Source organism: Letharia lupina (genome assembly GCF_014066315.1).
Source record: "Letharia lupina isolate WasteWater1 chromosome Unknown contig_8, whole genome shotgun sequence".
In the NCBI taxonomy this organism is placed as follows: Eukaryota; Fungi; Ascomycota; class Lecanoromycetes; order Lecanorales; family Parmeliaceae; genus Letharia; species Letharia lupina.
The window spans coordinates 1,798,295-1,826,268 of NW_023502977.1; the positions used below are offsets into that span (position 1 = coordinate 1,798,295).

Here is a 27,974-nt window from a genome sequence, read left to right on the forward strand (position 1 = left end):
CTCCGGCCTGCTCACATCCGAGCCGCAACGCCGGCCAACGCCAAGAGCGCCCATGCAAAACAGCCCACAGACCAAACACTCACACAACCTTCGGCACCTATCAAGGCGGCCGAACTGGTCGCCGCCACCGTCTTCCCCGTCGCCGTACTGCTCCCCTCACTCGTACTGTGCCCCGACGACGATGTCGTACTACTCGCTCCCCCACTCGTAGTCGTATGCCCCGCCGTCGTCGTAGCACTAGCAGTAGTGTTCTGCACATCAAAATATCCCGCCGCGAGCGGCTGTCCCAACCCCGCGGCCGCCACCAAGCCCGTCAGATTGAACGGATACCGATTGGTCGGATCCGACGCATTGAGCGGCAAGTAGCGGAGAAAGGCGCCGGGGACCGCGAAGCCCTCTGGCTGCTTCCACAGCGTGAGGGTGTACGAGTGCGCGTCGCCCGGCGTGGGTGCGGGGACGAGATAGGGCGCGAGCGGCTGGGCGGCGGTCGTGAGGGGGTAGAAGGCCGTGCCGTTGCGCGTCGCGGGGGCGTCGGGGGAGGTCAGGCCCGGGAGCAGGTAGTGCAGGACTTCGAAGACCTCGGTCGCGGTGCCGGCGCCGGGGTCGACCATGACGGCCAGGTAGGTGCCGGGGAGGACGGCGGTGGTGCCGAGGGTTGGGGGGAGGGCGACGGCTGGGGCCCGTCAGCGGTGGAGAGGAATGGGGGGTTGAGGGCAGAGGAGAGGACGGAGACGTACCGGCTTCGGGCAACAGTTCCCCTTGGGGAGAAACGGTTGTGGTGTTGAATTGCACAATTAGCGGGTTCGTGGTGCTGAAGGCGAAGTTGGAGGGCGTCTGGGCGAGGGAGGGTTGGAGGAGGGTGGTGAAGAGGAGGGAGTGGGTGGCGAATGGGTTAAGTTGCATGATTGATCACTGGGTGAATTGGAGGCGTGATGTGCGCCTGTGATGGGCGAAGGATTGATTGTATCGAAGAGATAAATGATGAGTGTTCAAGGTACCATGGATGGGTAGCGACAGTGCTCTCTCAGTCCCGTTCTTGGAACGACAATGAGAATCTGGTTGAGTGTGAAGGGGGGGGGGTTGGGGGCCGGTCAATTCAGAGACCCATGATTGCTGTGTTATCAAAGAAGAGGATTTTGTCAGAGAGAGGAGCCATTGATGCTGGGCCACAGATAGATGATGACACCAAGATGCAGCCAGACTCCAGATGTGATGTTGCGGGCTGAAACTGTCGTGTTGATCTCACTTTCCTAAAGCAGTCTGGGGGCTAGCACCCGAAAATCCGAGCGAGTGCATGAGAACCACGGATAAGAGCGCTCTTTCTTTGGCCTTCGCCCACGGTGTACGGCGATTTCGCCTTACGATGAGCGCAAATCGCGAATCGCATGTCGCGAATTAGAATGCATCTGAGAACCTACTCTGTACAACATCGTTCAATAGAATCTGAAATCTATCAATAGGTACTAACCACTTTTTAGATCGATTTGAGATCCAAGTATCTACGAACAGAGATATCTTAAGAGAGCTGAGTCCATGTTTGCGGAGTCACAAGTCAGGTTAGATGGTAGCCGAGCACGTGAAGAAGTTCGATGCCGAGCCCATCTGGAACAGTACGAGTATGGCTGCCAACTCAAGGTGAGGAGCATAGTGTGCCTCTTCCTCGTCACTGCTCATCATAGGCTCTGTGAGCAGCTCTCCTCTCACTTCGTATATTTCAGCGAGCTCTGCAGTACCTTGAATCCGTGAAAATTTGCTCAGGCGTTGCCCCTCGAGTTTGAGTTTCCCGCCTTTATGCTTGCAGCAAATGTCGCGACCTCACGCTATATCGAATCGGGTGTCTTTGTGCACCTCTTTTATTTCACCTTCGAAATCTCTGTATACGATGGTGAGCTTCGAGGGAAAGGGCGGCGTGCGGGATATCGACACTGTTTCTCATCCTCCCGAGCACCCTCTCTCGGGAGCCTGGAAAAGGAAGCTGGTTCACCACCTGTATGAGGGAAACACCCACTGAAGGGGCAGTGTCCCTGCGTCTGGATGAGGCTTTACCGTGGAACATCAGATTTGATTTGTGTTCTGTGGCCACCGAATACTGTCTGGAATAAAATTTATTTTTGAATTACAGCTTTGAAAGCAAGAGAAGATCTTACTCCTGGAGTAGCTTATCAAACCACTTTGGCCATCCGACTCTCGAGCAATTGTGCAATCTCTAGGTTGTTCAACTCCATGAACATTATATACCCATTTCCCCGAATCCCCACGATCCGTCAGTCGAAGCCACTCGACGTCGACGCCCGCCTGTTTGGGGAACCGCGCAGATTGCCGGACCAATACGGTCGAGCAGTGCGCTATCAGCCACTTCTAAACCACTTTGTTCGATGTCCTTGTCTTCTAAGGATTGTACTGTGATGGCGTAGTTGGCATCGAAAATGGGATCACCTGCTCGACCGAAAATGAGCCACTGCGTATGGATTTGAGTTTGAGGCCAGAGTTTGGATTCAGCCGTGGAGGTCCCGGGAGAAAGAGAGGTTTTGGGAAGTTAAGTGCTTCCTGTCCATGTCTTCAAGAAGGATGCTTGTTCTCATTCGAAGACCCAGCTCGTATCACAGCTTTCATTATTTTTTCAACGAAGCCGGCTGGCACGGTGCCAAGAGGGTTGGAGGAAAGCTGCCACGCTGAACGACGACGGGTGGGCGGATCAAAAGGATAGCCTACGTAGCTGTGATCAATGAAGTAGGAAGCCCATCCTTTGCGGCCGTCAGGAATATTGAGCCAATTCTAGTCGTCAATCAGCGTGAAAAGCAGAGGTGATGGATAGGAAATGGTAATTCTCATCATGAAATGTATTGTCACTGGTGAAGGGAAGATAAGGATACCATCCCGGAAAGCACACGTTTGCAAGAAGACTTGAGACCCGGTGCGAAACGAACCGATGCAGTTTGTCCACCGCCATGAATAAACACCAATGGCAACGCGTGCCTAGTATCAAGAAGAGGAGTCAATCGTTCCACAGAGATCTGCCTTTGCATCACGCGCTTTCCAAGGAGCTTTCCGTGACGGTTCTTGTCGTCCACAAAATTGCCGCCCACGTAAAATAGAGACTGATGGCAAGCAGACTCTGAAGCTTCCATGTTGCACACAGTGGTGGAGGAGGAGAACGGGGAAGGGTTTTCAAGCGCTCTTGTGAGAAGTCACTGCTTTGAAGGAATGAAACTCGTATAAGAATACAAGGAGAGTAAATATCCTTGGTCATACAAAGAAAGAATAAAGAAGAAGAAGACACCCCCCCAGGCCCGACGTTCTGCGGAGTAGTAAACCATGCGTAAGACCTACAAGTCCTTGTCGCCTTGGCCCGAAAGAGCGGGCAGGGTGCTCATGAGCCAATGCAATAGGAAGCTGTAGCGCAACCGGTGCCTTACCATACTCCGTACCCGACATCAATGCATTTTTCGTCTGGCTGCCTAGTGCATCACGGTGCACGACATCTCAACCATCGGTTTTCAAGCAGCCCCGGGGGTGGGACGACATTGTTCAGACCGACCTGCCCGAAACCCGCAGTGGAGGAAGGTATTACAGGCCAGCCCCGGATGGGTTCATCAAACACAAACAGATAAAAAAACACGACCTTCGTCCAATTGTCTGGCGTAAGACAGAGGCGAGTTGGTTGCATTTGCCGCCAATTGCGCAGTTCAAACCAAAGACGAAAATCGCAACGCTTTCCCATCCGGGCGGCTTTGCGCCACGTGGGGCAATATCATCAGCGTTGCCGGGGTTTTGGCGGAGATGCCGGAACGGCGCACGACCAGATACAGAATTGAGTGAAGCGAGCGTACGTACGTTTGGCTTCTTGCTCGCGCCAGAACAGTGATAAGGATATGGGAAGCACGCGGGCGGTATTCTTGTCACGAAGCATTCCTCCAGCATTGCCGTTAGGATGGTACGAAGCCATCAGAGTGTCAAATAGTGCCAATGCGTTAGGTAGCAGAGCAAAGCGATGCAAAAGGGAAGGGTAAGTAGGGAGGACAGGGAAAACGTGCTAGCGAGTATAACACGAAAGTACCTGAAAAGATACCGGTTAGGCAGCGACAAAGGCCCGAGCCTAGCGGAAGTGTATAAACAAACAAAAAAACTCACGATCGAAAAGGCATTCTACCATAGGAATTCGCAGGAAACGGGAATGCATTGCGCTAAGCACCTGCCGTGGTCAAGCAGTGGGGGGTACACCCGTAGAAGCATCTTTAGATATCATACTGATGAAATGGACACACAAACTCGTCCCGAAACACAGTAGGCGTAGGCCTGCTCCCATCATCACAGGTGCACTTATGTGTAATACTAGGATCTCTGCCGCCTTCCAGGATCTCATCCCTATGTGTGAGTGACCGGTCAGCCTGATAGAACATGGGTATGAGAATTATTCAGGGAGCGGTTCGGGTGGCAGTGAAGAGGAAAGACATACAGTTGCGTACACCACAGAAGAGGCGCTATGGTGATAGGAGAGGGCGGAGGCAAGGCGCCCGATAGTCCGGACTACTAGTCCTGAGGGCCGGACTAGTCTAAATTGAAGCTATACAAATAGTCCATAGTCCGTCCAAAGCCTGGACTAGTCTAGACAATTTAGACTAGTCCCGGACTATTAGTCTACTCATACAAAGACTCAATCTTGCTGCTGAAGGCTACGGACCCTGCGGCGATGCTGAATGGGTTGGTAGCAATAGTAGGGGCCTCCGATAGCTCGGAATCGCTGTCATTGTGTGCCATAATGATATATTTATTAAATAAAGAATGACTGTTCATGTGGCGTGCCTTGAAGAAAAAATCTAAAAATACGCCCACTAGACTCAAATATGCACGCTTACAAATCGATTATTGGACTATCAGGACTAATAGTCCTAGACTAGTCTATCAAATACCTGGACTAGTCTAGGACTATTAACAAAATCATCGGACTAGTCTGGATTATTGATTTAGTAGACTAGTCTGGACTAATAGTCCGATAAATAGTCCAGGACTATCGGGCGCCTTGGGCGGAGGGTTTGTGGTGGGAGATGGCGACTCAGCGGCCAGTGCTGAAGCATACGATGCTGCCGTTACGGCGGCTAGAGAGGAAGCGGCAGCAGCAGCTGAGGCCGAGGAAGAAGCTGCCGCCGCGGCTGAAGATGCGGAGCTCGGCTGCGCACACGTATCGTCCTCACCGTCATCTTCACCATCTCTCTTCTGCACAGTGAGTGGGCATGTGGTACTTGCCCTTCCATCGAGGCCATTCCAAGCCACACGCCACACGCCTCCAGGCCGCACATAGGCTCCAGGACCGTCTGTGTAATATTGTTTGGTAATCCGCTGATACGCTGGATAGTCCTCCTCCTTACCCGAGAAGTCAAACGGGCATGATGTCTTGCCCATCTCATATGCGATCAGCCCTGCGACGGAGGCAGTAGCACCCGAAGAGCCGTCGCTTTGTTCCTCCAAGGTGAGACCATCTTTATTGGCGCACAGAGCGTTGACCCCGGGAGCGTAGACATCGCCCTTTTGTGCCCAGTCAGGGAGGACACCCTTGTTGTCTACTGCACCAATTCTCATTAGCCAAGGGAGTTGCGTTTTTGCCAAAGCCGCTGGATAAGTATAGGCTTCCCAATCATCCAAGTCAGGGTCGTCACCATCATTACCCGCAGAACACACGACCACGACACCGAGATTCATAATACCCTTGATTGCATCGCTGAGTAAAGTGATGTATTTGCTGTCAGTGGTTGGCACATTCAATGAAATGCTGACCACGGTCTTTCCGGGTAGGGATTGCCCTTTTTTCTGCCGTTCTGGGATATCCTCCAGGGCCTTTTGGAGGCCCGAGACGAGTCCTCCTAAACTTTCTCGTATGACCACTGGAATGATGGTTGTCTGCTTTGCGATCCCACTTCTTTTGCCACATATCCTTGAGGCCATGCATGTGCCATGTCCCCCGCTATGATAGTCTGCTTTAACTTGGGGCGCACCAGGTCCATAGATCCAATTGTCGTCGATATTGGTTTTATCGTGGTCATGAACTGAAATCCAATTATTCTGAAACTCCTGATAGCAGCACCTTAGTATTGCTCTAGACTCATGACAGGACTCTCTGACACATACCCAATGGCGATACGCAACGCCAGTATCAACAAGATAAACCCAGGTACTCTCACCCTTGGTTTCTTCGAATATGTAGTCAGTGCCCGCGATAGATGGTACACCAGGCGCCCAAGCGAACACGGAGAGATCTTCTGGGTAGGTGTTCAGGGTTCGCTTTTGTCGGACTAGTCGCGTGCCCACATCTCTTTTTTGCAGGCTGTCCTCAACTTTGGTCTTTGTCTGAACATGACTACGAACAACACCAGAGCTGCTTCTTGAGCCAACGTTGCCTCGGCGATGTTTGGGAATGATGGACGCTGGTAAAGTCGCCAGAGACGATGGAATCAGAGTGACAAGCGACACTGTAGAATCAACGGTCTGTGGGGGGGCCGGAGGGCTGGACCCAGGCCCGAACATTGACACTGTGGCACAACACGTGACGAGAGCCAGAATGTCGCTTCGCGAGGAAAGCTGCTCCGCTTCAGTTGAGTTTAGCCCATAATCTACCCACGTGCCACCGCTGACTGATGTGTCACCAACATCAGGCTCGTAAGATCCTCCTTTTTCGGGGTCAAACTCTCGCAGTGCTTGCTCTAAGTTAGTCTGGTCGGCGCCTACGACTGCAACTACAATATAATGTATGGCGGATGCTGAACTTGACAAGGTCTGGCTTGCAGATGATACTGTTGATAAAGACGCGATTGACCTCGGCCTTGACGTCGTCATGGAGGTAGTAGTCGACTCATCTTCGTTTGTGGCGGTCTTCTTCTCAGGATCCCCCGTCTGCTCTCCGTCGTCGGAACCTTCTCCGTCTTGCGGGTAAGGTGGATCCACTGTCGGATCGATACCAAGAACAGCACCTCCGGGATATCCAGGTGGGCCTGTTTCATCAGGTGTACAGTCATGGTGATCAATGAGAACAAATAGGTCAAGGCCTACGTCAACAGCCCCACATGGCATGTTGCAGAGTGCGGGTCCACCAATGCAACCTATGCCTTTGCCGATTTTCCATAGCCGATTTTTTGGAACTTCGATGTGTCCATTAACTCCGATTAGCCACCATCCTCCCTGTGTCGTGGTGTGTCCATCGACCACTTCCACGAAATTGGTCGAGATCTCGATGGGCTGTGCGTTGTTGTATCCGGAAATTGTTTCGGGGCTGTACTGTATCACGCTATCACTTTGAGTCACAATTTGTGCACTGAAATCTGAAAACGCCGTTGCAGACGGAAGAGTAGATAGCTGGATGGTTGTAATGAGACCATATCTGGAGACAGCAACCTCTCCAGCGCAACCTGGGCCCGCACTCGCTGATATGAGTGATTGACTCGGGCTGGTATTGGTGATTGAAGATTTTCCATCCGCAAGAGTGGTGATGAATCCAATCCCAACAAAGGCAACACCGTCTGAATGTGAGCAAAATGAGATGATCGCTGGCCAACTTCCACGACTTGTTTTGGTACTGCTGAGTCCAGATGAGACATGGGTTATCGAAGCAGTGGTTGCTTTTGCTGAAGCAGTAGTGGCAAGAAGATGTGGGTTTTCGGTAGCAGCTGCAGTACTTACAATGGCGCCCGCGCGGCTTTGAATTTGGCTTGACCTTGATAACCTCCGGTTGGTAGTAAAGTTACCGTTAGGACCCGGAACGGAAGTCACTGCGGTCACATTATGGGAATCGCTTGATTCTGGAGACCATTCTGACAAGGACTTGAACTCTGTAGTAAATGACATGTTGCCCAAGCCCGCAGCCGAGTAGGGAGAAGTGGACACTCTAGCCGAGTAATTCTTTGGGTTGCTCGATCCAGTGCGGAGAAGCTGAGTATGAGCACTTCCTCGGCTCCATGTTAGTCCTAAGGTAGCTGAAAAGGACCCATTCCTAGCAGACGGTGTGGTTCGAGTTAAGCTGTGTTTCGAAGTGGTGTTTGCAAAGATCACTTCGTTTCGAACGGTAGATGAGGTCTCCCTGGTGGTGTTCTGTGAGCCCTGGGATGTATGCGATGATTCAGTAATTCCACAGGGGGATGAAACGTTGTTACTTGTCGCCCAGCTGCTGGACAGTGCTGGTGTTGAAGTAGTATGAGCCTCGATGACCCTAGGAATGGTGGACTCTACAACCCTAGATCCGCGTAAAGAGCCTTGAAATGTCTGGGATGTTGGACCGTCTGTTGTGTTTTTGCTTGTTGCCAAAGAAGAATTAAGTGCCTGAGTAGGGTGCACGCTCAAATGTGTAGAAACCATGTGGCTGGGAAGTTTAGCAACGTGCGTTGGAGGATAGATTGCGCCATTGATAGACTCCGTGCTAAGCACGCGATGTCCGACAACATTGGCAAAGCAAGAAGTGGGGAAAAGAATCGTTGACAAGAACAGACAGGACAAGGAAAGCATACTGTCAATGCAGAATGAAAGTAAAAGGATGAGGTGGACTCCGCATGGAAAAGAACGTGACAGATCTAACAAGAGATTATATCTCGGACGTCGCAACACACACGCCAATGCCGGACGAAACATGGCAATATATTTATATTAAACAGCTGCGACCTGTTCGGCCCATGATGACCGCCAACGCATTGGTTACGAAGGCTAGAACGAACTACTCGTATAATCCAGAAGTGAATTCTTTGTTAGAGTGAGGACACCACCAGATTAACCGGAATTCGGCTAAGTGGAAGGATTTACTGGTGTCCTCGCTCTATCAAAGAATTCACAAGTTTTTGGCGTGCCACTCTGCAGGAGCTGACTTGTATGGCCATTTGGAAAATCAACAGACCAGTGGGAAGGAAGGTCTTTCTTTGGCCTTTTTTATCGTTGCATGAGTTGGTAGATAAGGTAAGCTCGTACATTAAGGTAGCTTAGGCAAGAAACTAGTGTCTGGAGCTAAGAGAAAAGTTGCAAGTACTTGTAGACTGTTTGACATTGAGGGAATTCTTGGCTCACTCAGCCAATCAGCATGACCCAACTCACATGTATATTCGCTCGTGCGGCCGATAAGTCTACTGTTGTATCTTCTTGGCAGTCTGGTGCGGGAATACCCGTCAATCAAACAATCTACTTAGTTTCACGAGGAAACGCGAAGTACTAGGAAATACGAAATCTTAAATTCGGTAAATCGATATAGATGGCTACCACTATCATGCCTATTATTACCACTTATAGAACAGAAAGGCACTGGCAGTAAAGCCAGAGTGAGGAATGCCAACAGACCCGTAGTCCACGGAACCCCGAGCTTGTGATACTTGGCAGCAGCAAAGAGTGGGGCTTCAGCTCCCAGCATACTTCGGAAGCAAGTGCTGGCAGCGATTGCACTGTTGGCGTACCACTTGTAGCATTCGACTAATCAGCTGAGACCCTGCACGAAGACGATGAGAATGCCCGCCCCAACCGGATTCCAGCGAAAAGTCGCGAAACCCATAGCTTGTGGACACCCGGAAAGCTGGACCCACCCCACCAGAAGAGACCAGTGGTCAAAGATGCTCCACCAAACATCATAGGCGGAAGCCTCTCTTCAACTACCACTCGTCCATTTGTCCCTAGCTTGTGGCGATAAACCTTTTTCGACCACCATCCGATGTAGCCACCGTCGAGGAAGACGCCAACCACAATGGAGAGGAAGGGGAGGGCCCCAACGCCTTCGTTCCACCCACGCTTCTCTCAGAAGGAGATGGGGAAAGCTTCGAAGAAGAGGTAGAGTATGCCATACACCAGACCCATGTATCTGGATATGTAGAAAGTGGTCAGTCTGTGGCCTTGTGTGCTGATGTAAGGAATGGGAAAGCTATTGTTTTGAGCTTACAGGGTGACAAGCACGAGAACAGGTTCTCGCCATATCATCGTGAAGGGCCTGACGAGATATTCTTGTGCGATGACCAGTGCATTGATCTCCATTTCATTCGCTGCAGCGTGAATAGCTCAATTCTTGGTCTTCTAACGGATTCGTTCGGCCTGGGTTAGGGTTTGAAGGATCAGAGGGGGGCAGGTCTCTTGAAAACCGAAGAGCCCTAGGACGAAACCAGAGAAGCCGAAGATCACGGTGATCCACTCCGTCCACCGCCATCGCGGATAGCTGATCGTAATGAATGAACCTATGACTGGGACAAGGACAGGACCGACAAATGTCATCATGGCGAACATTCCCAGCGCGGAACCACGCTCGACAGGGTCTCAGAAATCAGCGAGAGCTCCTCAAACGACAGCGAGAGGCGAACATCAGAAGAATCCGGCGAAGAAACGACATATCATTATCGAATTCTTCTGCAGTGACTTATGGACGGCGTGCTGAACATACTGCTTGCAAATGTGATGATGGCCAGCGTCATAAGAGCCATCGTAAGGGAGACCATCCATTTGTGGCCTTTTGCACAGTTCATGGGGTTCAAGGAAGGGTTCAAGGAAGGATCCCAAGTCTTCAAATTCGATGAGATCTGGGTTTTTCGGCGGTTGGGCGGGATCTTGATGCGCTGCAGGCGTAGCGTTCCCCTCTGTAGTACTGGTTGCTTTTCGAGGTCTCCGCTGTCGCAGTCCAAAGTGCCAGCTGGCGACTGTTCGACGGATGTGTCCTCGTTATGACAATTTTTTAATGGATTGCCGCGCTATTCTCATTTGTGAATGCAGACATTGCAGAGGACTGGTCATCGGCTCCCAATAAGGGTAAGGCTTATTTGTTGTTTTCAAAGAGATATGGGCTTGTTCTCTCATGAATATGTCGAGAAATTAAGAGCTCGAGGCATTGAAGGCCTTCAGGGCTAGATTCCACAAAATTTTGGGACGTTGGGTGTGAGAACGGGGGAAGAGACGGGCGAAAAAGGAAGGAGAGGTGGTAGTAGGAGAGGACGATGCAAAATCCCACAGGCAATGGGCAGCTGCGATGAGGCTAGGATCTAATTGGTGCCAGCTTTAACCCCAAGTATGGGAGAAGCGCATTGCGTGATGGAAGGAGTCAACGTGGCTATCGAGGTCAACCAAAAGCGAGCGGGAAGCGAAAGAGTAAATGAAGAGCGAGCGGAAAGCGAGAGGTCAGCAAAGAGTCAGCGGGAAGCGAGAGAAGGCGAGTCATGATACTGTACACTGCTTCATACCAAGAACACTGCGTTCCAGTCTGCTAGAACAGACAGCCGAGAACGCAGAAGCCAAGATTTGGGATTTGAGAAAAGGAACGATCAATAACCGTCTCACGCACTTACCTCGATAGCGAGGTCAGAGCGTTGCAAGATTAGGAGGAGGAGGAGGAGGAGAGGTCAAGTCGATTAATAGTTCAACCCTCGCTTCCAAAGTTGCCGAAAGTCCGAAAGCGCGAGGCAACTCGCGTCTAGAGACTTTCCTCTTGTTGGACTAGTGGTGATAGCTCAGCGCACGGAAGATGCCGAAGCCATCGCCGGTGACCGGACAACAAGAGTAAGGCTCTGCCTTTTGTTTGAAGCACAGCATTATTGATTGCTGAATCTTCTTGCCAACGCATTCTCTTTGCTTGCAGTTCACACGTCTCGGTATCATGCCCTGGCCTTTCTCCATTCTCAGTGATAATGAACAACACGCCTAGGCTTTGCCATGAATATTGTACTTTTCTTGTAGTATGGCAAAACACTATCGAATGTGTAGGTATCATCCTTAACAGTGTCAGCTCACTTCTGAAAGGATTTTCTGGTACCCCTGCATTTAATCTCGTCAGCTGCGTAACGATAGGTACTGATTGTCATGAAAGATGAAATGCAAGGGGGTGTGATGAATATCACCACACCTAAATCTTGATCCGTAGACATATGCAATTGCAGCTATGTCGCTTTGCGAATTCTTCCTCTAGTCAGACCGCGCCATCGCCCGGCATCGGGAAATCCAAGCCTGAGGTAGGTGGCAGTGTTTTGGCCTCCTACCGGTCGTGGTGAACCTGGGTTTCGGAGTCTGTAGAATCCGCAGCAGTCCGAAAAAATGGAAGATATAAGTCCAAGTGATATTCTTGCTTCGATGTCTCATGCATGAGAGACATATACTACCTTGAAAAATCAGTGCATCTACTCTTCTTACATGGTGGACAGACATGGCCATCTCACAAGGAAACAGTATTCAAGTTGAGGGACTTCTGGTGAAAGAGTTCAAAGACTCCAGTCTGTCGAGAGATAGTAGTTCATGGATTGATGATTCACTAGTGCAGGAGCTGAGAAATGCGCTGGGTAATTCCACGGTATTGACACCGGAATCCGAAGGTTATCAGGCTAGCATCAAACGCTGGAGTGATGCAATTGAGAAGAGAGCCGTAAGTCAAATATAAAGATGTTGTGTGCCCGATTCTGAGAATTCGCTGACAATGAAAAGGGTGTGGTCGTGTTCGTAGAGTCAGCCCAAGACGTCTCAACCTGTATCAAATGGTGTCGCCAATATCTTATCGACTTTGTTGTTTGTGGCGGGAAACACTCATCCAGCGGTGCATCTTCCATCGAGGGCGGTCTAGTGATTGATCTTTCTTCGAAGCTGCGAGAAGTCAAAGTTGATCCCGACACCAAAACTTTGCGCGTGCAAGGAGGCTGTATATGGAAAGATGTTGATGAAGCTGCCGGAAAGTATGGACTAGCCATGGTTGGTGGGACGGTGAACCACACCGGAGTCGGCGGTCTAACACTCGGCGGGGGTTATGGTTGGCTTTCAGGACGACACGGTCTCACAGTCGACTGCTTACTCGAAGTGGAGATTGTGCTAGCAGATGGCAGCATCAAGATCGCTTCCGGAAATGAGAATCCTGATCTTTTCTGGGCAGTCCGAGGCGCTGGCCACTCATTCGGTGTCGTCACAGAATTCAGGTTCCAGGCCCATGATCAGAAAAACGAAGTCTGGTCCGGCCAAATCGTTTTCGATCCCGCAGAAAACCTCGTGCCCATCATTGACTTCGCCAATCACCTCGCCAAGGTCACAGACGGAGACTCCGGTATGGCTATGGCTCTTGCGACACCACCGTTCATGGATTCACCAGCAATTATCGCCACACTTTTCTATAACGGCCCACAGGAAGAAGCGGAGTCTTTGTACAAACCACTCCTTATCTTGAACGCTGTCAAGAAGATGACAGGAATGCGGCCATATTCGACCATGAATTCTATCCTAAACTTCGCCGTCGAATACGGTGGGCGGAAGTGCACAAAGGGTGCCTCGGCGATCACACCGCTGAACCCGAATTTCGTCCAGAATCTCCTCCTTGACATTGCCCTCTTCCACAAAAGTATCCCTAACGTCAAAAAAACGATGGTGAACATTGAGATTTTTAATCCCAACAAGTGGTGTGAAGTCCCTCGTGACGCTACTTCGTTCTACAATCGCGGTCGGTACCAGAATGTAGTGATTGCACCTTACTGGGAAGACCCGCAGCATGACACAACATGCCGCCTCTGGGCAAGAAACGTTGCCAAAAAGTTCAGAATTGAGATCGACTGGAGGAGCAAGATGTTTGGGGACGCCACGTCAACGCAGGAGATTGGAGAGTACGGCAACTATGATGGTACGTGTTCGTCTACGTTATGACAAATACTACCTTGCTGATGGCAGTAACAACAGGACTCCGAGCAGATTCGCATGTCATTTTTGGCAGCAACTACAATCGACTGGTGGTCCTCAAAGAGAAGTACGACCCCGACGACGTCTTTAACAAAGACTACGCCTTTCGAAACTCGCAAATACGCACGGACACGTCAGATACAATCATTCCGAACAAAACTGACCTTCATCCCCTCCAGAATGGATCAGCAGTTGCTGCTAAAATGGAGAATGGAAGTGACAAAGCGAATACCAACGGTACGGGTAGCTATGAAGGCGGTATACCGACGCCAGAGTCGATGGAAGGTCGAAGCGAGATGATCGACACTGTCGGGTGAGGTAACCGGAGGACAAGGGAAGACCATGTATTGCTTTGCTTTTGGGCGTAGATAGAGGCGTTATCCGAACATGATCGTTCTGTCCTTTGTAACAAGCTGATGCACATCGCAACACATTCGCAAATGACCTAGCCCCGGTTCATTCAGCCGTTGGGCCATCGAAGACCAGTCTCATCTCACTAACCACGGCAGCGAAATGATGACCGCCACGTGTTAGGGCATCGTGAGTAAGAAGATCGACGTGTTGAATCTAAATCAGGTGGGCGTGCCGACCGTAGCGGTCTTTCGGTGTACGAACACGGTTCGACTTTTTCGGTCAGTCTGACAACCATGGCAATCGCCGTCCCAGTAGCGAACATGCCTAAACTGCAAGGTTACTCGCAGTGGTGAGTGTGCATCTGCGGGTTTTGGGGCGGTCTGCTGTATTTCCAGGTGCCGAGGGATGTGCGAACGGAATTGAATTTGATTCTTGCGAGAGGCGAGGACGCCAGGATGGAGATATGTAAGACGAAATCTTCCTTCATCGTGATCGTAGCAGCGCAACCGACAGACAACACCAGTACTCGCTTCCTTCCTTCCTTCCTTCCTTCCTTCCTCGCGCACATGGCCAATTCCCCTATCCCATCATCGACAAATACAAACAACCATCATTCACACCACCGCGCTCTTCCTCCCCCTCCTCAGCCCCATCTTCATCTCCATCTCCTCCCTCCCCCTCACCACAAGCGACTCCCCTCCACCGCCCCGACCCAGGCGACACGCAAGAAAACGTCGACATCTCCGACCGTACCACCGCCAACGGTGGCACTGCCTTTGAAACGGACTGCTACCAAATGTACACCGCCAGCCCACCGACACCGCTCGGACTGGCCCCGCTGCCGTCGCTCGTGATCTGGACTTAGCGGAGTAAACTCCGGCCGGGGAATTCCTTCAACGTGGCGATCAATGCGGGTGCGGTTGTCTGCGGGCGCCGCCACTAACACTGCTGGGTTGTATCCACCGTGTTTTAGGGACACGAGACAGGTTGTTTATAGAGAAGGCTGGGGGAAGGAATGCAAGAGCTAGTGTTTCTGTATGGGTGTGAGTTTTGGACGGATCTTGTTTTGCCTTGTCGATTTTGGGCCTTGTGGTTGTAGGGGCCGTGCTACTGGTGCTTACTGTAGGCGATTACAGAGGGTATGTCTGAGTTTTGTTCTGCGCCCGAGTCACTTTGAGTGGGGTGGTGGCAGAATTGGGGGCGCTTCGGTGGCAGAGATGGTGCGGGATGGGGGTAGCGCTTTTGACGGGGTTTATGTTATTACTTTGTGCTTACCTTGGTCCGGATAGGTGTATTTTCTCGTCGTGTGGTGGGTTATGAGTCTGTAATCTATCAAATAAATCGAAAACAAGTGAATTACTGTTTCGTTCTATAATTCTCTATCGAAATTGTGTCTCTTTTGAGAAAAGAAGGCGTTTACAATCTGCGAAACTCCAGAAAACTAGATCGTAGAACCTAGCTTTCAGTCTGGTCGCCATCGAACGCCCAGGATCGAAGACCAGAAAGTGGCCTAACGGCAGCGTGATGGCAACATTGTCTCCCATTATCATGTGTCTCATCCTTTGGTTGCCAGACAGTAACAACATCTGTTACTGCGATGTGCGGTGCTCCCGCATGTTAAGATTCAATCCCTCGGCGTCTCAAGGGTGACACGTAACCTCTTCTGAAGATAGTATACCATATCCTCATAAGCCTTAGACTCGTGCTTGCTTTCCTGATCATCTGGCCCAGTGCCGCAAAAGAGATGTTCGAATGTCTTTATGAGCGCGCTGACTTTGGAAAGCTCAAGTTTGAGAATATCCAATATCATCCTCCCTTCATCCTCCTCGTCGAGCTGATATGCACCCATTGTCAGTCGCACGGGCACTGGAGCTAATGATGGCTTCGTCATGCCGGTGAGCGATCTCGGCGAGGGCAATGAGGAATGGTGCTCTATGTTGATCCCATTTGGTTCAAATGACTCAGCGCTGTCCCCGTTGCCGATCCCAACATCAGGGAAGTATCTGGATTTAATTGCGGGCCTTCGACAATAGCCCTTCGTGAGGTGATGCGATTTATAGATAGTATCATAAACGGCGATGACTTTGGCTATAAGCGCAGTGAGGGTTAGAACGAAGGATATATCACGGTGCTGATGTGTTTCATGGTTGAGTATGCTGTGACATAGGGCAATAATGTGTTTGTTTTGATTCAGGGCGGCATCGAAGGCAGCTGGCACGTCGGGTGTTGCGGTGAGGGTGAGCAGCTGCTGCAAGATTTTGCGACCGCAAAGGCAAGGATCATTACTTTGGAAGAGCGGTGATTTTTGTGCCTCGGATAGTAGCGTCGAAACAGAAAATGTCCGGCATCTGGATGATTGGGGGCTAATTTGAGGCCTGGCAGCGAAGGTGTATCGGGGATCGAATTGGAAAGTATTCAGCGACAGGTCAGAGTGACTTTGCGCGATACTAGGCTTCCAGGACTGCTCTTGGGGGCTTATGTCTTTGTTATTCAAGTCCATGGAGTTGCTTAGTAGATATGGATTGTCCTCTGCCAAAAAAGACGACCAGTCCGTATCCATAGGCATAGAATCCAGGATCGACGAGAACGCTGGCTCCAGAGTTCGGCTGATCTCGGCCGTGGAGAAGGTCGGTACCGGAGTGGATTCTTTGGTGGAGACTTTAGCCGACAGTGGAGACTCTGGCGAGGGTTTCTGGACGTTACTCCCGTTTGCTCGATGCTTCCCAGCTCGCAGAGATACGCCGTAGACGCATTTTACCCCCTGAGACTCGCACCGGGTACAGGAGGGTCGGCTCCGGGAGCATTTGAGCTTCGCAAGGTTGCACGAATCGCATGAGCTCCTCAGTTTCTGAACTTTGATTGAATGGCTATTGGCAGGCATGGCAAGTGCCTGGTTCTCTGGCATAAGTCTCTCCGCAGAGATGTGGAGACAGATGCAAGTTGGCCGCGCAGCACAGAATCTATCAGCGTATCAAATGGAAAGGTGAATAATAGCCAGAGGAACATGGACAAGCTATCAGAAGGATTTGCGCTTTCAGATCGAGTACGCTCAAAGTGATTATTTCAACTACAGCAGGAATATGAGAGACAGGATATGAATCATCAGACCGCCTCTGATCTTGGCTGATACTGGTGGCGGAACAGGTTACAGAGCGGCGGAATGATAATTACATGATCCCTAGTTAAGAAGATGGTGGCGAGCTAGATACGGAGAGTGTAGGAATTCCTGGGCATGCCAGGAATCGGATGCGCCTGCTCTAATAGTTAATGGTGCGACGATTCTGACGGGAGGGGTCGGAAGGCTGTGGGTGTGGATGCTGATGGAATTTCTCACCAAAGACATGGCTATTAGATGAGTATCCTGGTTCGTTCAGTATGATGGATCTCCTTTGGTATCCATCATACCCATATACCCATAGGGGAGAGACAACGTTCATGGGGAAGGATACCCCACCAGTTCGATGCACCATCAATCAACCAATCTCCATCCAGCTGATGCCAAGGTGCACACTGCATGATATTTTCTGCGTACAGCCAAGGCACCCTATCGTCCGGAATGTTGGTCTGGAGGCTTAGACTGGGCCCGACTAAGCATTGAAGAGCATGATATTACATCGACAGGAAGATCGCTTGCTGTCAATATGACGCGTCTAGATCCCTTGTTGAACGGTGCTTGATCCCTCTCGTTTGTTGTAATTAGGGATCTCAAATTTCATGAAAACATGTATCGATACTGAAATTTCAGTGACTAGTGTATTTAGCTCGATATCATGAACTTCCTAGCCAAGTGTATCAAGATTCGCTTATCTAGCTTATCTGAAGTATCTGATTTATCGATACAGCTAAGGTAAGTAATCCAGTCTGCTCTGAGGCCTGAAATCCTGCCAACTGTTGAGCCCTACCAGAATCTTAGCCCCAGCCCAGTGGAAGCTCGGAGTTACCCGATCGGGTTACTCTATTACATTTCACGACTTCCATCGATACAATTTCAGCGAAATTTCATGCCAAGCATTTCGAAATTTCGAGACCTTCTGATTCCCCAGTTGTAATACTCATTGGTGCATCTGTCATGTCTGTAATTACACCTATCATGCAAGCCAATGTATCGGGAAGGTGCAGAAGAAACGCCATCTTCATCGTATCGAGGTATTCATGGCGCCAATTGGATAAAAAGCAGTGACTGGTCCACACCATCAGGTACCTCGATGACACATCTCGGACACGCCAATCCACTAATTCATACCCCCTAACTGTGAGATCCTTAAGGTACCGAATCATACCTCCATACCATGTTGAGAGTATGATGCAATAATTTACCATCTTCAATCGCATGCCGCAAGAGTTCTACCGATTCCGAGGCATTCAACATAACATCAAACGAAAGCCGAGTAGACAGCATCTTCCACTTGAAGTCCATATCAGGTACTCGTACCTTAAGATATCGTGTTGCTTCCTTATTTACTTACTTACTTGTTTGCGTCCATCTTAACCCTACTGGCACGTGCTGCTTGCTTACACGTGCTCCTTGCATGATTACTTGCATGCTTGCATGCTTACTTGCTTACTTGCTTATGCTTACTTGCTTGCACGCGTTGCTGCAGCGATACACGCCGCTACAGAGAGACCTGACCCGGTGCCGAGCCACTACACTTCGAGGTCACACTGTTAATTGACAAACGCTAAAAAGAAGATCTAGGCTCCGAAGAGTGAAAGTTTTCATAGAATGGGGAAGCTGTTTTTGAGCCGTCGTAAGAAACGAATTACAACATTGCATCTACAAGTTGATTCCAAGGTAAATTTTCGAACCATATCGCAAAACTCGCTGTGGAGGTATGATTCGGAAAGGATTCCACAGTTTGGGGTATCGATTGGTAATTTGCCCGGGCTGACGTGAAACCTATTCCGCCTCGCCAATCCCAAGATTGGCTGATTTGCTTCGTTTTCAGCGAATCACTGTCCGTCCACATATCCAACAGCGACTTCCTCACGATGCCTACAGTGGCATCTTACATCGTCGAATGCGACAGACCGCCTTCTTGTCTGCAAGGTGTCAGCGTCACCGTCAGCAGCAAGTTTACCAGGATGCTGAAACGCCATCATGAGTGTCAACAACTGATGATATGTATCGTGATATCTGAGGTAAGGAGCATGTACGCAATCCCTGTATTGATATCTGACACGTTCCTGTCTCTACAAGGCCGCGTCACTTCAGCTTGGGAAAATAAGCGCATGAGTGCGGTACCAGTCCGAGCCATTCCAAGCTTGAGGGCCTTTTTCTGAATGCTCAATAGGCCAGTTCAAAGTCTTCAAGCCTACATAATTACCACAGAGGTTTACTATGACTCACGAATGCATGTGGTTGTGGTGTGGGCTAGCCAGCCAAATGCAAGACAGTGAGCTCGTAAGTGCTCACAGTGATTGTGTCTCACGTTGGCCGCGACTTGATCACCAGGTTTGAAATCCGTCAGGGCAGGGCCCACGCTCTACACCGTGCCTGCGAAGGAGCTCCCTAGGATGCCGGAATATTGCAATGGATGAAGTAGAGATCTGTTTGACCGATATGAAAAACCGCACAGTTGGGTCTTTGGGATGCAAAAGACGGTCACTTTTGGTTTTCGAAGTCAACTGGCAGAAAAGCTAAACAGTCGTTCCTCAATTATACTTCTCCTCGTCCCGGTATATACATGTCAGCCGGACCAACTACAACATTGGCTTTGGGCTCTTTGCGCCATGCTGCTTGGTTCGACATGTTGAAGGGGTGATCGATGGAACCTATACTACCTTACAGTTCAGATAGTAAAGGTTGATAGATCTGAGACTACGAAAGACATTAGATTGCTCGGAATAAGAGCGGTTTGGGCGACTTCTTCCAATGGCCAATGCTGTTATCTCGGAGTTGGCTTTAAAATTCTCAGTGCTCTTGCTGAGCGTCAAAGCACTAATACCTTTCGCAGCTGTCTCACTCGGTTGTTCAGCGGGCTGGGCCCGGTCTTACTCGAACGCTCCCGCAGTCTAGCATACACGGGGACGACAGTGACTGCACGGAGTCCGTCGTAGCCCCGAAAGCGCGAGAGCCGGCAGGAGCCGGAACTGTCAAAAGAGGATGACTACAACGTCTCGGGAACTGCACGGCAGTAAGCCAGAGACCAACCCGAAGCGGGAATATCTGACATCGTTGGCCGATGCTACGCTTGCCGCAACCTCTGCTGACTGCGAAGAATTGTTAGCGATGCCATAAGGGCCTTTGAAAAATTAGTACTATACCATATCACGTCTTAAAGGGACATAATTACGATATTGTCGGCAATGGGTCAGTCTAGGATCTCTTCGGGCCAAACGCCGACCGGTCGGTGAGCGGGAGCTTCTACAGCATGTCGGATATTTTGCAGTCTCTGTTTCTACAAGACACAACATCGGTGCCATTGGGTAGACAACCTTAAGAAAGAGCTCCGTCAAACCCTTAGGCCTCACTCTCATCACATCAGAAAATTAGACCCTCTTGTACGTCCGACAGCGCTCGGTACTTCTGTAGAACAAGTCTTGAATTCTAGGGAGATCTCACACGATGCCTCACAAGACAGCAAACCACTCGGTCCACATAGTCCTCGGCACAGCAGGATTTGGCTCAGCCAAAGACCCCCAAGCCAAATTCAACGATGCAACCAGCGCCACCCCTCTCCTCGATCTCTTCCGCTCTCACGGCCACACAGAACTCGACACCGCCCGCGCCTACCCGGTCGGAGCGGGCGGAACCGCGGAGGAACTCCTCGGCCGTCTCGAGGTCGGCTCGTGGGCCACGGTCAACTCGAAGGTGAAGTCCTGGATCCCCCACGCGCACCGCAAGGAAGGCATCGAGAAGAGCGTGGCGGATTCGCTCGAGGCGTTGAACGTGGACAAAGTGCACATCATGTTCCTCCACGCGCCCGACAGGACGACGCCGTTCGAGGAGACTTGTCGGGCGATGGATGCCGCGCATCGCGAGGGGAAGTTTGAGCGGTTTGGCCTCAGTAACTTCACGGCGGAGGAGGTTGACGAGGTGGTGGCTATATGCGAGAAGGAGGGGTTCGTGAAGCCAACGGCCTATCAGGCCAAGTATAGTATCATTGCGAGGGGTTCGGAGGAGGACTTGTTTCCTGTGCTACGGAAGCACGGGATTAGCTTCCATGCTTACAGGTAGGTTCCCTCGCTGGCACGGGCGGCCTCAGGTGCAGTTTGGTCCGTATGAAGCTGACGAGGCGTCGACAAGTCCATCTGCGGCGGGCTTTTTTTCCGGGAACGTCACCCGTGAATCTGTCAACTCCTCTGGATCACGTTGGGACTCGGAAGTAAGTATAATGTTGCATTCTTTCTCGGTCTAAGATGCCTGACTTACCTACATACTTTCATTCAACGAAGACTCGATGATGCTGACCTCTTTCCCACCGCAGACCCTCCTCGGCAAAGTCTACCAGGGCGATTACTTCAAGGACGAGATCTTCGCTGCCGCTACACGGGTCAAAAAGTCGGCTGAAGCCGTTGGGCTCACAGGCCACGGAGTGGCTCTTCGATGGACCCTGTATCACTCATTGCTAAGGGCAGAGCATGGGGATGCGATCATTGTGGGATGTTCCAGCCTCGCGCAGATGGAGCAGAACCTTGAGTACATCGAGCAAGGCCCGCTGCCGAAGAACCTGGTTGAGGAGATGGGGCAGGTTTGGGAGAGTGTAAAAGCAACGGCGCCGAGCTATCATAAGTAAGGCGGTGGTCTGAATGAATGAGAGAGTGCGCTCGTTGGATGATTTGTGGTTGACATGTGCAAGTGGCCTGTACTGGAGTGTCAGAGTAACATGTTTTGAGTAAACCTTGAACTGTCAAAGAACTATGTGGCTTCTTGATTTTTCGAATAAGTAAACGCATGGGAATATTGACACTTAAGACACAAAGATTGGGGAAGACTACTACTCGATTCACTGATTCTGGCACTGTTCTTGAGAAAAAGCTAGCAGGACCAAGCACAATTGGCAACGTAGACTCACTACGCGGACTATTCGGGCCATCCATTGCTCCAGTGACAGTCAGTATTTGAAAAACGAGCGGAAGAAGCCCAAGGGTGAGTAGTTAGGTGTCATGTGTCAATAGCAAAGCCCAAGGATCTGTGCGTCAAGACAGCAATAAATGTTGTAAATGCATTCGTAGGAGGCCACTCCCTTTGATATTGTCTATGATAGTTTCTGACTTCAGTGTTGATTATTCCAAAGCGATCGAAGGAAGGTGTCGAATAGTCGGGGAAGTGTCCCTTCGACACACCCCTACGAGAAGTCTGAGCTTTGGGATATTTATTTAGAGAACACCTGCAGCAGTGCGAGGGTAGAAGAAGTTCGAGATTTCTCCAGCACTGATTGGCGTGGAAAGGAGGAAAATTTCGAGAAGAGAGGTCTTCAAACCGCTGCAAGCGGGGTCGACTTTGAATCCGGTCCTGTAAATGAGATGGAACGACTCCAGCGTGTGGCTGATTTTGCGGCGGCTGCTAGCTTTAACCCCCCAAAAAATTCAGGCATCCCCCCCAAGGTAAAAAACACCCTCCCCCCCCCCCCCCCCCCCCCCCCCCCCCCCCCCCCCAAAAAAATAAAAAAACCCCCCCCCCCCCCCCCCCTTTTTTCCCCCCCCCCCCCCCCCCCCCCCCCCCCCCCCCCCCATTTTTAAAAAAAAAAAATTTTTTTGAAGAGGGGGGGGGGGGAGGAGAAAGCACGGGGAAAAAAAAAAAAAAATTTAATTTAGGTAGAGGAAAATAATTTTATTATAAAAAAAAAAAAAAAAAAAAAAAAAAAAAAAAAAAAAAAAAACCCCAAAAAAAAAAAAAAAAAAAAAAAAAAAATCCTCCCCTCCCCCCCCCCCCCCCCCCCAAAAAAAAAAAAAAAATAAAAAAAAAAAAACCCCCCCCCGGGTGTTTTTTTTTATAATAAATTTTTTTTTTTTTTTGGCAAATTCGGATAATATCAAACACTCGACAGTCTCCCCTGAAACCTTGCCCGTAACCTGATGATCAGCCCTCAGTGGTGGCTAAAGCTCTTGCCCTTGAAACGAGAGCGCTGCAAGGGCATAGGATACTTTTCCATGAAGCCGCATGTCCTTGAGGTGCAAATCGCTTTTGCATTATCTTTGTATTCCGTTCGTCTTACAATTTTTTTTAGCAATGATAAAGACTCGATTACAGAATCGTTCGTAACAACAAGGTGCATACAAACAGCAATCAAAACAATTAGCTTAGGACGCTACCATGCTGTTTGCGAATATGTCTAAGACAATCATCACTCTGTGCAAACCCTTTCGTCGAATACTCGCAGTCCGCAAAGGTGCAGGAGTATTGGTTGCTCCTGCGATTGCTATGACGGCTGGAAACATGGCGTTGGCGATCTCGAGATCGATAGATGCCTTTGGCGGTACAGCCTGCGACGCTACGGGTGTAATCCTTGTTATGGATTTTGAGATGTTTGCTGTATAGTTGCGTCAGCTTTCTGTATAGACGAACAGTCGGCACGAAGCTCGAGACGTAGGCCTAACTCGGACATACTTGTATTTGTGCTTCTGCGAAAATTCTTTGGGGCATTGTGGACAGCGTAAGGATGGATGAGGCCTCTTTCTCTGGGTATCATTAGAGCTACCAATGTTCCCGTTATACGTTGAGTGTAGAGGATACGCGGACAATTTGGACGGCACAATAGGGACTGGGTCAAAAGACAAGGGTTGCGATTTCGATTCTGCTGAAAGTGTAGGGTCTGACGGAGAAAGAGCCTGGACGGTCGAGGGAGGGGCTTCATATTTTTCAAGCTCAGCATCTGCCTTCCATGACTCGTCTGGCAGATATGAGCTGGTTCTCGTTCTGCGGCTGTTGATATGTTGCTATGAGGCTTCAGTCTTACTCGATAATCATGGGAGCAAAGTGACTGACTGCGGGAATTCGCCGTCCATACTGTGTGACACTGTTGACAATAAAGAGTGACCCTGGGAAAGAGCAGGAAGACTGGGAAATGGAGATTCGACCGACGGACGCCCGCACCAAAAGATCTTGCGGATATACAAATTGGGGGGGATAGCTTGTTTCGTATCCTTCCGTCCCGTGGCGGCTGCTTTTGAGTCCCAGAAAACCGACGGTGGTCGATTCCCAGGAGCTCTATCATCCCGAACGTAGACGTGAACAAGCTGTTGCGCGACTCAGCGCAACATCGTGTTACAAGACCTCGATAGGCCTTCGATGCTACTCGAACAGTGACGTCTATACCTCAAACACCGCAGAGTGCATCCGAAGCCGGCAGGATAGAGCCTGGAATGCTGCTCTTCTGCGTTCAAGATTGGTCTTGATCACTTCTAGAAGTGACATGCCCTCGACGGGAATCTCTTCTGGTCTAGTACGCTCACTCGCGTCCGACGAGGCCTCTTCCGCAAGAGCTCTATAGTTGCTATCATCTGCATTGTTCCGATTGGTGGTTTCGATGACGGACGCGTCTTGCTCTGCGCGTAGTTGTCTAGTTGAAGTTGGTGCCGTCTCTTTCGCAGCCAAGTCCATTATAGGGAAGTTTATGAGAGGAAGGAATTTCGGAATCTGAATGTGATTAGAACCTCGCGCCCCAGGTGTACCGCCAGGAAAAGTGGCAGTTGGAGTGGTGGAAACCCCTTGAATGTTGACATTATCAGCACGAACTTCGAGATTTATGGTCTTCGAAGATCTTAGTTCGCTCTGTTTCTGCACGTCTGTTGCCAGATTATTGGCTCGTTGCCTATGATTAATTGAGAGGACGCCAGTGCCCAGGGCTGTCCCTTTCCCTGGCAGCTTTCCCTGGCGCTAAGTAGCAAAGGCTTAGCTAGAAATGTAATTCATTGAGTTGCAGAGCAAACGTACTATGATGAGCTCGACCTGCAGCTGCTTGCCATGGTGTAGAGCATGCCTTCAAGCCAAGCCATCCAAGTGCAGTCCACAACTCCAGCCCTCAAACTCACTGCAACATAGCGACCAAACACCTCCCGTAATCTCCACTCGTTTCCCCCCGAACTCTCCCAATCAGATCCTGCCTATACCTCGCCTTATACGCCCCTTTTACTTGCTGCAGATGCGCCGGGTTCCAATGCAGCTTCACGATCCTGGTAACCAACATTTCATCCTTCGTCCCCATCCCTGCCATGGCATGCTCGATGTTGATAGCGTCCCGCATCGCCCTATCAGTCCCGCATCGGACCATTTGCACGAGAACGTCTTCCATATGACCCGAGAATTCGTGGATAAAGACCTTTTCAAGCGACCGTCGGTATCTGTGTTCGTATGCGTGGGCAATTGCACGAACCTGCGCGTCAGAGCGCTTGCTGAGGATGGAACAGACGGTCAATTGTTCGGCGCCTACTCTAGCTTCTGTACAGCGGTGGATTTCGGTGACGTCTGCTTCGATCGATTGAGGGATCACTGGGGCTGATTCTTCTTGTCGGGTAGCGGAGAGTATCATAGAGAAGAGACGTTCAGTCTTAGCAGAAAGGTCATCGCGGACGTCGTGCTCAAGACTGCGGTGATAAGTGTGGTGGTAGGCTTGTTTGATGGCTTGCATATCGGCGTTGGAGCGGCCGATTAGAACTTCGTTGAGGAGATCCTCGTCGGTTCCGGCACCTTTGAGGGCTTTATTCAAACACCAGACGTCTTGTTGAAGGGGACCTCGAAGGATAGAGAGAAGGCAGAGCTCAAAATGTCCGCTCACTTCCTTTTGGACATCGTGTTCTAGGTCGCGGCCATGCCGTTGTCGGAAAGTCTCCTTTATGACTGGGACTTCGAGTGGTGCGATTCTTGTCAGAACTCTGATAAGTGCAGCTTCATCCGTACCGAGCCCTTTCATGGCTTTCCGACACTCGTCTGCTTGACGAGACATATCGACATGGGCTACTTGGCCAGGGACGTATCCAGGCGAAGGTGGAGTCGGCACTGTCTGAGGGGCGCCGTAAGATTGAGGTGGCGGAGCTCCATAAGGTAACGCTTGGGGTGGGGCACCATAAGTGTTTTGCTGTGGTGGTGGAGGTTGTCCATATCGCTGATTTGGAGTAGGGGCACCATACTGCTGTGGTAAATATTGGCCTTGGGGCGGTGGTGCTCCGTAAGGTGACTGTTGGGAGGGAGGATGCCCTTGCTGCTGTGGATTTGGGCTCTGAGGAGGAGCCCCATAAGGCTGTTGAGGTGGAGGGTATCCTTGCTGAAGAGGGTATGGACTGTGAGAAGGAGCTCCGTACGGTGGTTGTTGGGGTGGTGGGTAGCCCTGGTTGTAATGGGCCTGCGGTGCATATCCTCCCTGCTGCTGCTGCTGTGACGGAGGCGGCCGACCTGGTCCGATTGTAGCACCTTGTAGATACCCTCCGTGTGGGGCTCCACTCTGGCCACCCTGCCCATAGCCTTGAGATGGTGGAGGAGGGGGACCATAGCTCTGGTGTTGAGGTGGGTATCCTTGAGGAGGGTATTGGTTCGGTGGAGGTTGCTGGTATCCCTCTGTCCAACAGTGAGTGAGTTCCAAATGGCAGATGAAAACCAGTATACTTACGTGGAGGAGGAGCGCCATATTGCTGTGGATAGCCACCTTGAGATGGAGGATACGACATGACTGGAGGGTTTCGCGAATCTAGCTTCAACAACGAAAAGAGAGATCGTATGAAATCTAAGGAAAAGGCTGCCAAAGACTCGGAATGTAGGGAGGAGGAGAAGGAAGAGGAGGAGGAGGAGAAGGGAGAATAAAATGATTGAAGTGAATGCGGGTCAGAGGAATTGAAGATATGTAAGACATGTTGAGGCTGTGTGCGATCCTTGGCGCTCACAAACATGAGCGGAGTAGAGTATTATGGAAGATTTCGGTACCTGCGCCTGAATGACGAACTCAGTGAGGCTGAGATGTGGCGTTGCAGATTGCCTGCATTAGCGTCGTCGATCATCGCGATTACAGTATCATCAGCGTGCTCGAACAGCTACAACATATTTCCCCTGCTGAATTTCAGGAAGACACGCTTCATTCATCCAGGTGGTTCTCATACTGCTCATCTCCAACAGTCGCTGCTCAGTCCTTGACCGTGACCACTCCAATTTCATTGGCATCCTTCTACAGGAATCCTACCATACTTTGGTCACTATTCAAGAGTCAAGATCCAAGGAGCGATGCTCATGGCGCGGCAGAATTTGGATTTATTCACAATTTCACGGGAAGTTTTCGGGGTCCGATGGGCTTTTGGTTCTCACGGAATCTTTACGGCACGTTATGGCTTCCGGGTCGTACTTTAGAAGCCGTAATCTGGGCTGCGGTCCTCAATTTGCAGGGTATTCTTCCAGCACGTTTTCCACACCGCATCCCAAGCCCAGTGAAAAATCAGAAAAACGTGAGCGTTTACAACATGGTCCAATTTGCTGCTTTTTTCGAAGTGTGCCACTTTTTCATCGGTTGCGAGCTAAATTGAAGAATCTCTGGAATCACTGACGATAAAGACTAGATCAACGACCTGTGAGAAGATAAGATGGGAAAGCTAGGTTGAAGGTCGGCCTGGCACTTCTTTCGACCCGCAGCTACGGTATCTCTTTGTTTGTCATCCTGAATCTCACTCCCATGATACGTTTTCTCCACCTTCCGTTCTATGTTGGACACGGCTTTCTCCCTGCTTCTCTGCTTCCCTGCTTCTTTGGCTATTGCCATATCATGGACTACAGTACTCACCGTTTCGGCCGTGCCATCAGACCGGCGGAGCCGAGGATATGGTCGTAAGATCAAGGATCAAAAGTCACCACCAACTCTTGGCAATGAAAGCAGCGTAGTCCGACACGTAGATCGCGAATCAGCCCAATGCAGATTCGTGTCCGGTTCCGAAAAGCCACGCCGATGGCTCTGATACGGGTTTTCATCTCCCTGATGAGCTGGGTCGAGATCTCTGCGACTGAGCAGTCGCTCAACTTGCGACATTTTTGGGCCAAGGTCCATGTTGAAAATATAAACAATTTGAGC

At 50.4% G+C, this 27,974-nt stretch overlaps 6 protein-coding genes across 6 annotated transcripts; 2 read left to right on the forward strand and 4 right to left on the reverse strand.

The window, feature by feature from the left end:
* Positions 1 to 11: 11 nt before the first annotated feature.
* On the reverse strand, positions 12 to 903 carry HO133_010358 (uncharacterized protein; the record flags this gene model as incomplete). Its single annotated transcript, XM_037301211.1, has 2 exons — positions 12 to 673; positions 738 to 903. 2 exons carry the CDS (start codon positions 901 to 903, stop codon positions 12 to 14), a joined length of 828 nt encoding a protein of 275 aa, XP_037154028.1.
* Positions 904 to 4,956: 4,053 nt separating this feature from the next.
* Positions 4,957 to 7,833, reverse strand: HO133_010359 (uncharacterized protein; the record flags this gene model as incomplete). Its single annotated transcript, XM_037301212.1, has 2 exons — positions 4,957 to 6,066; positions 6,124 to 7,833. The coding sequence occupies 2 exons, from the start codon at positions 7,831 to 7,833 to the stop codon at positions 4,957 to 4,959; spliced, it is 2,820 nt and encodes a 939-aa protein (XP_037154029.1).
* Positions 7,834 to 12,130: 4,297 nt separating this feature from the next.
* HO133_010360 (uncharacterized protein) lies at positions 12,131 to 13,952 on the forward strand (the record flags this gene model as incomplete). The annotated part of the gene is made up of 3 exons (XM_037301213.1): positions 12,131 to 12,346; positions 12,406 to 13,579; positions 13,636 to 13,952. 3 exons carry the CDS (start codon positions 12,131 to 12,133, stop codon positions 13,950 to 13,952), a joined length of 1,707 nt encoding a protein of 568 aa, XP_037154030.1.
* A 1,661-nt stretch (positions 13,953 to 15,613) lies between these two features.
* HO133_010361 (uncharacterized protein) lies at positions 15,614 to 16,870 on the reverse strand (the record flags this gene model as incomplete). The annotated part of the gene is made up of 1 exon (XM_037301214.1): positions 15,614 to 16,870. The coding sequence occupies one exon, from the start codon at positions 16,868 to 16,870 to the stop codon at positions 15,614 to 15,616; it is 1,257 nt and encodes a 418-aa protein (XP_037154031.1).
* A 3,684-nt stretch (positions 16,871 to 20,554) lies between these two features.
* Positions 20,555 to 21,725, forward strand: HO133_010362 (uncharacterized protein; the record flags this gene model as incomplete). The annotated part of the gene is made up of 3 exons (XM_037301215.1): positions 20,555 to 21,162; positions 21,236 to 21,314; positions 21,417 to 21,725. 3 exons carry the CDS (start codon positions 20,555 to 20,557, stop codon positions 21,723 to 21,725), a joined length of 996 nt encoding a protein of 331 aa, XP_037154032.1.
* Positions 21,726 to 24,241: 2,516 nt separating this feature from the next.
* Positions 24,242 to 26,592, reverse strand: HO133_010363 (uncharacterized protein; the record flags this gene model as incomplete). Its single annotated transcript, XM_037301216.1, has 4 exons — positions 24,242 to 24,802; positions 24,866 to 24,911; positions 24,964 to 26,482; positions 26,535 to 26,592. The coding sequence occupies 4 exons, from the start codon at positions 26,590 to 26,592 to the stop codon at positions 24,242 to 24,244; spliced, it is 2,184 nt and encodes a 727-aa protein (XP_037154033.1).
* Between the last annotated feature and the right edge of the window lie 1,382 nt (positions 26,593 to 27,974).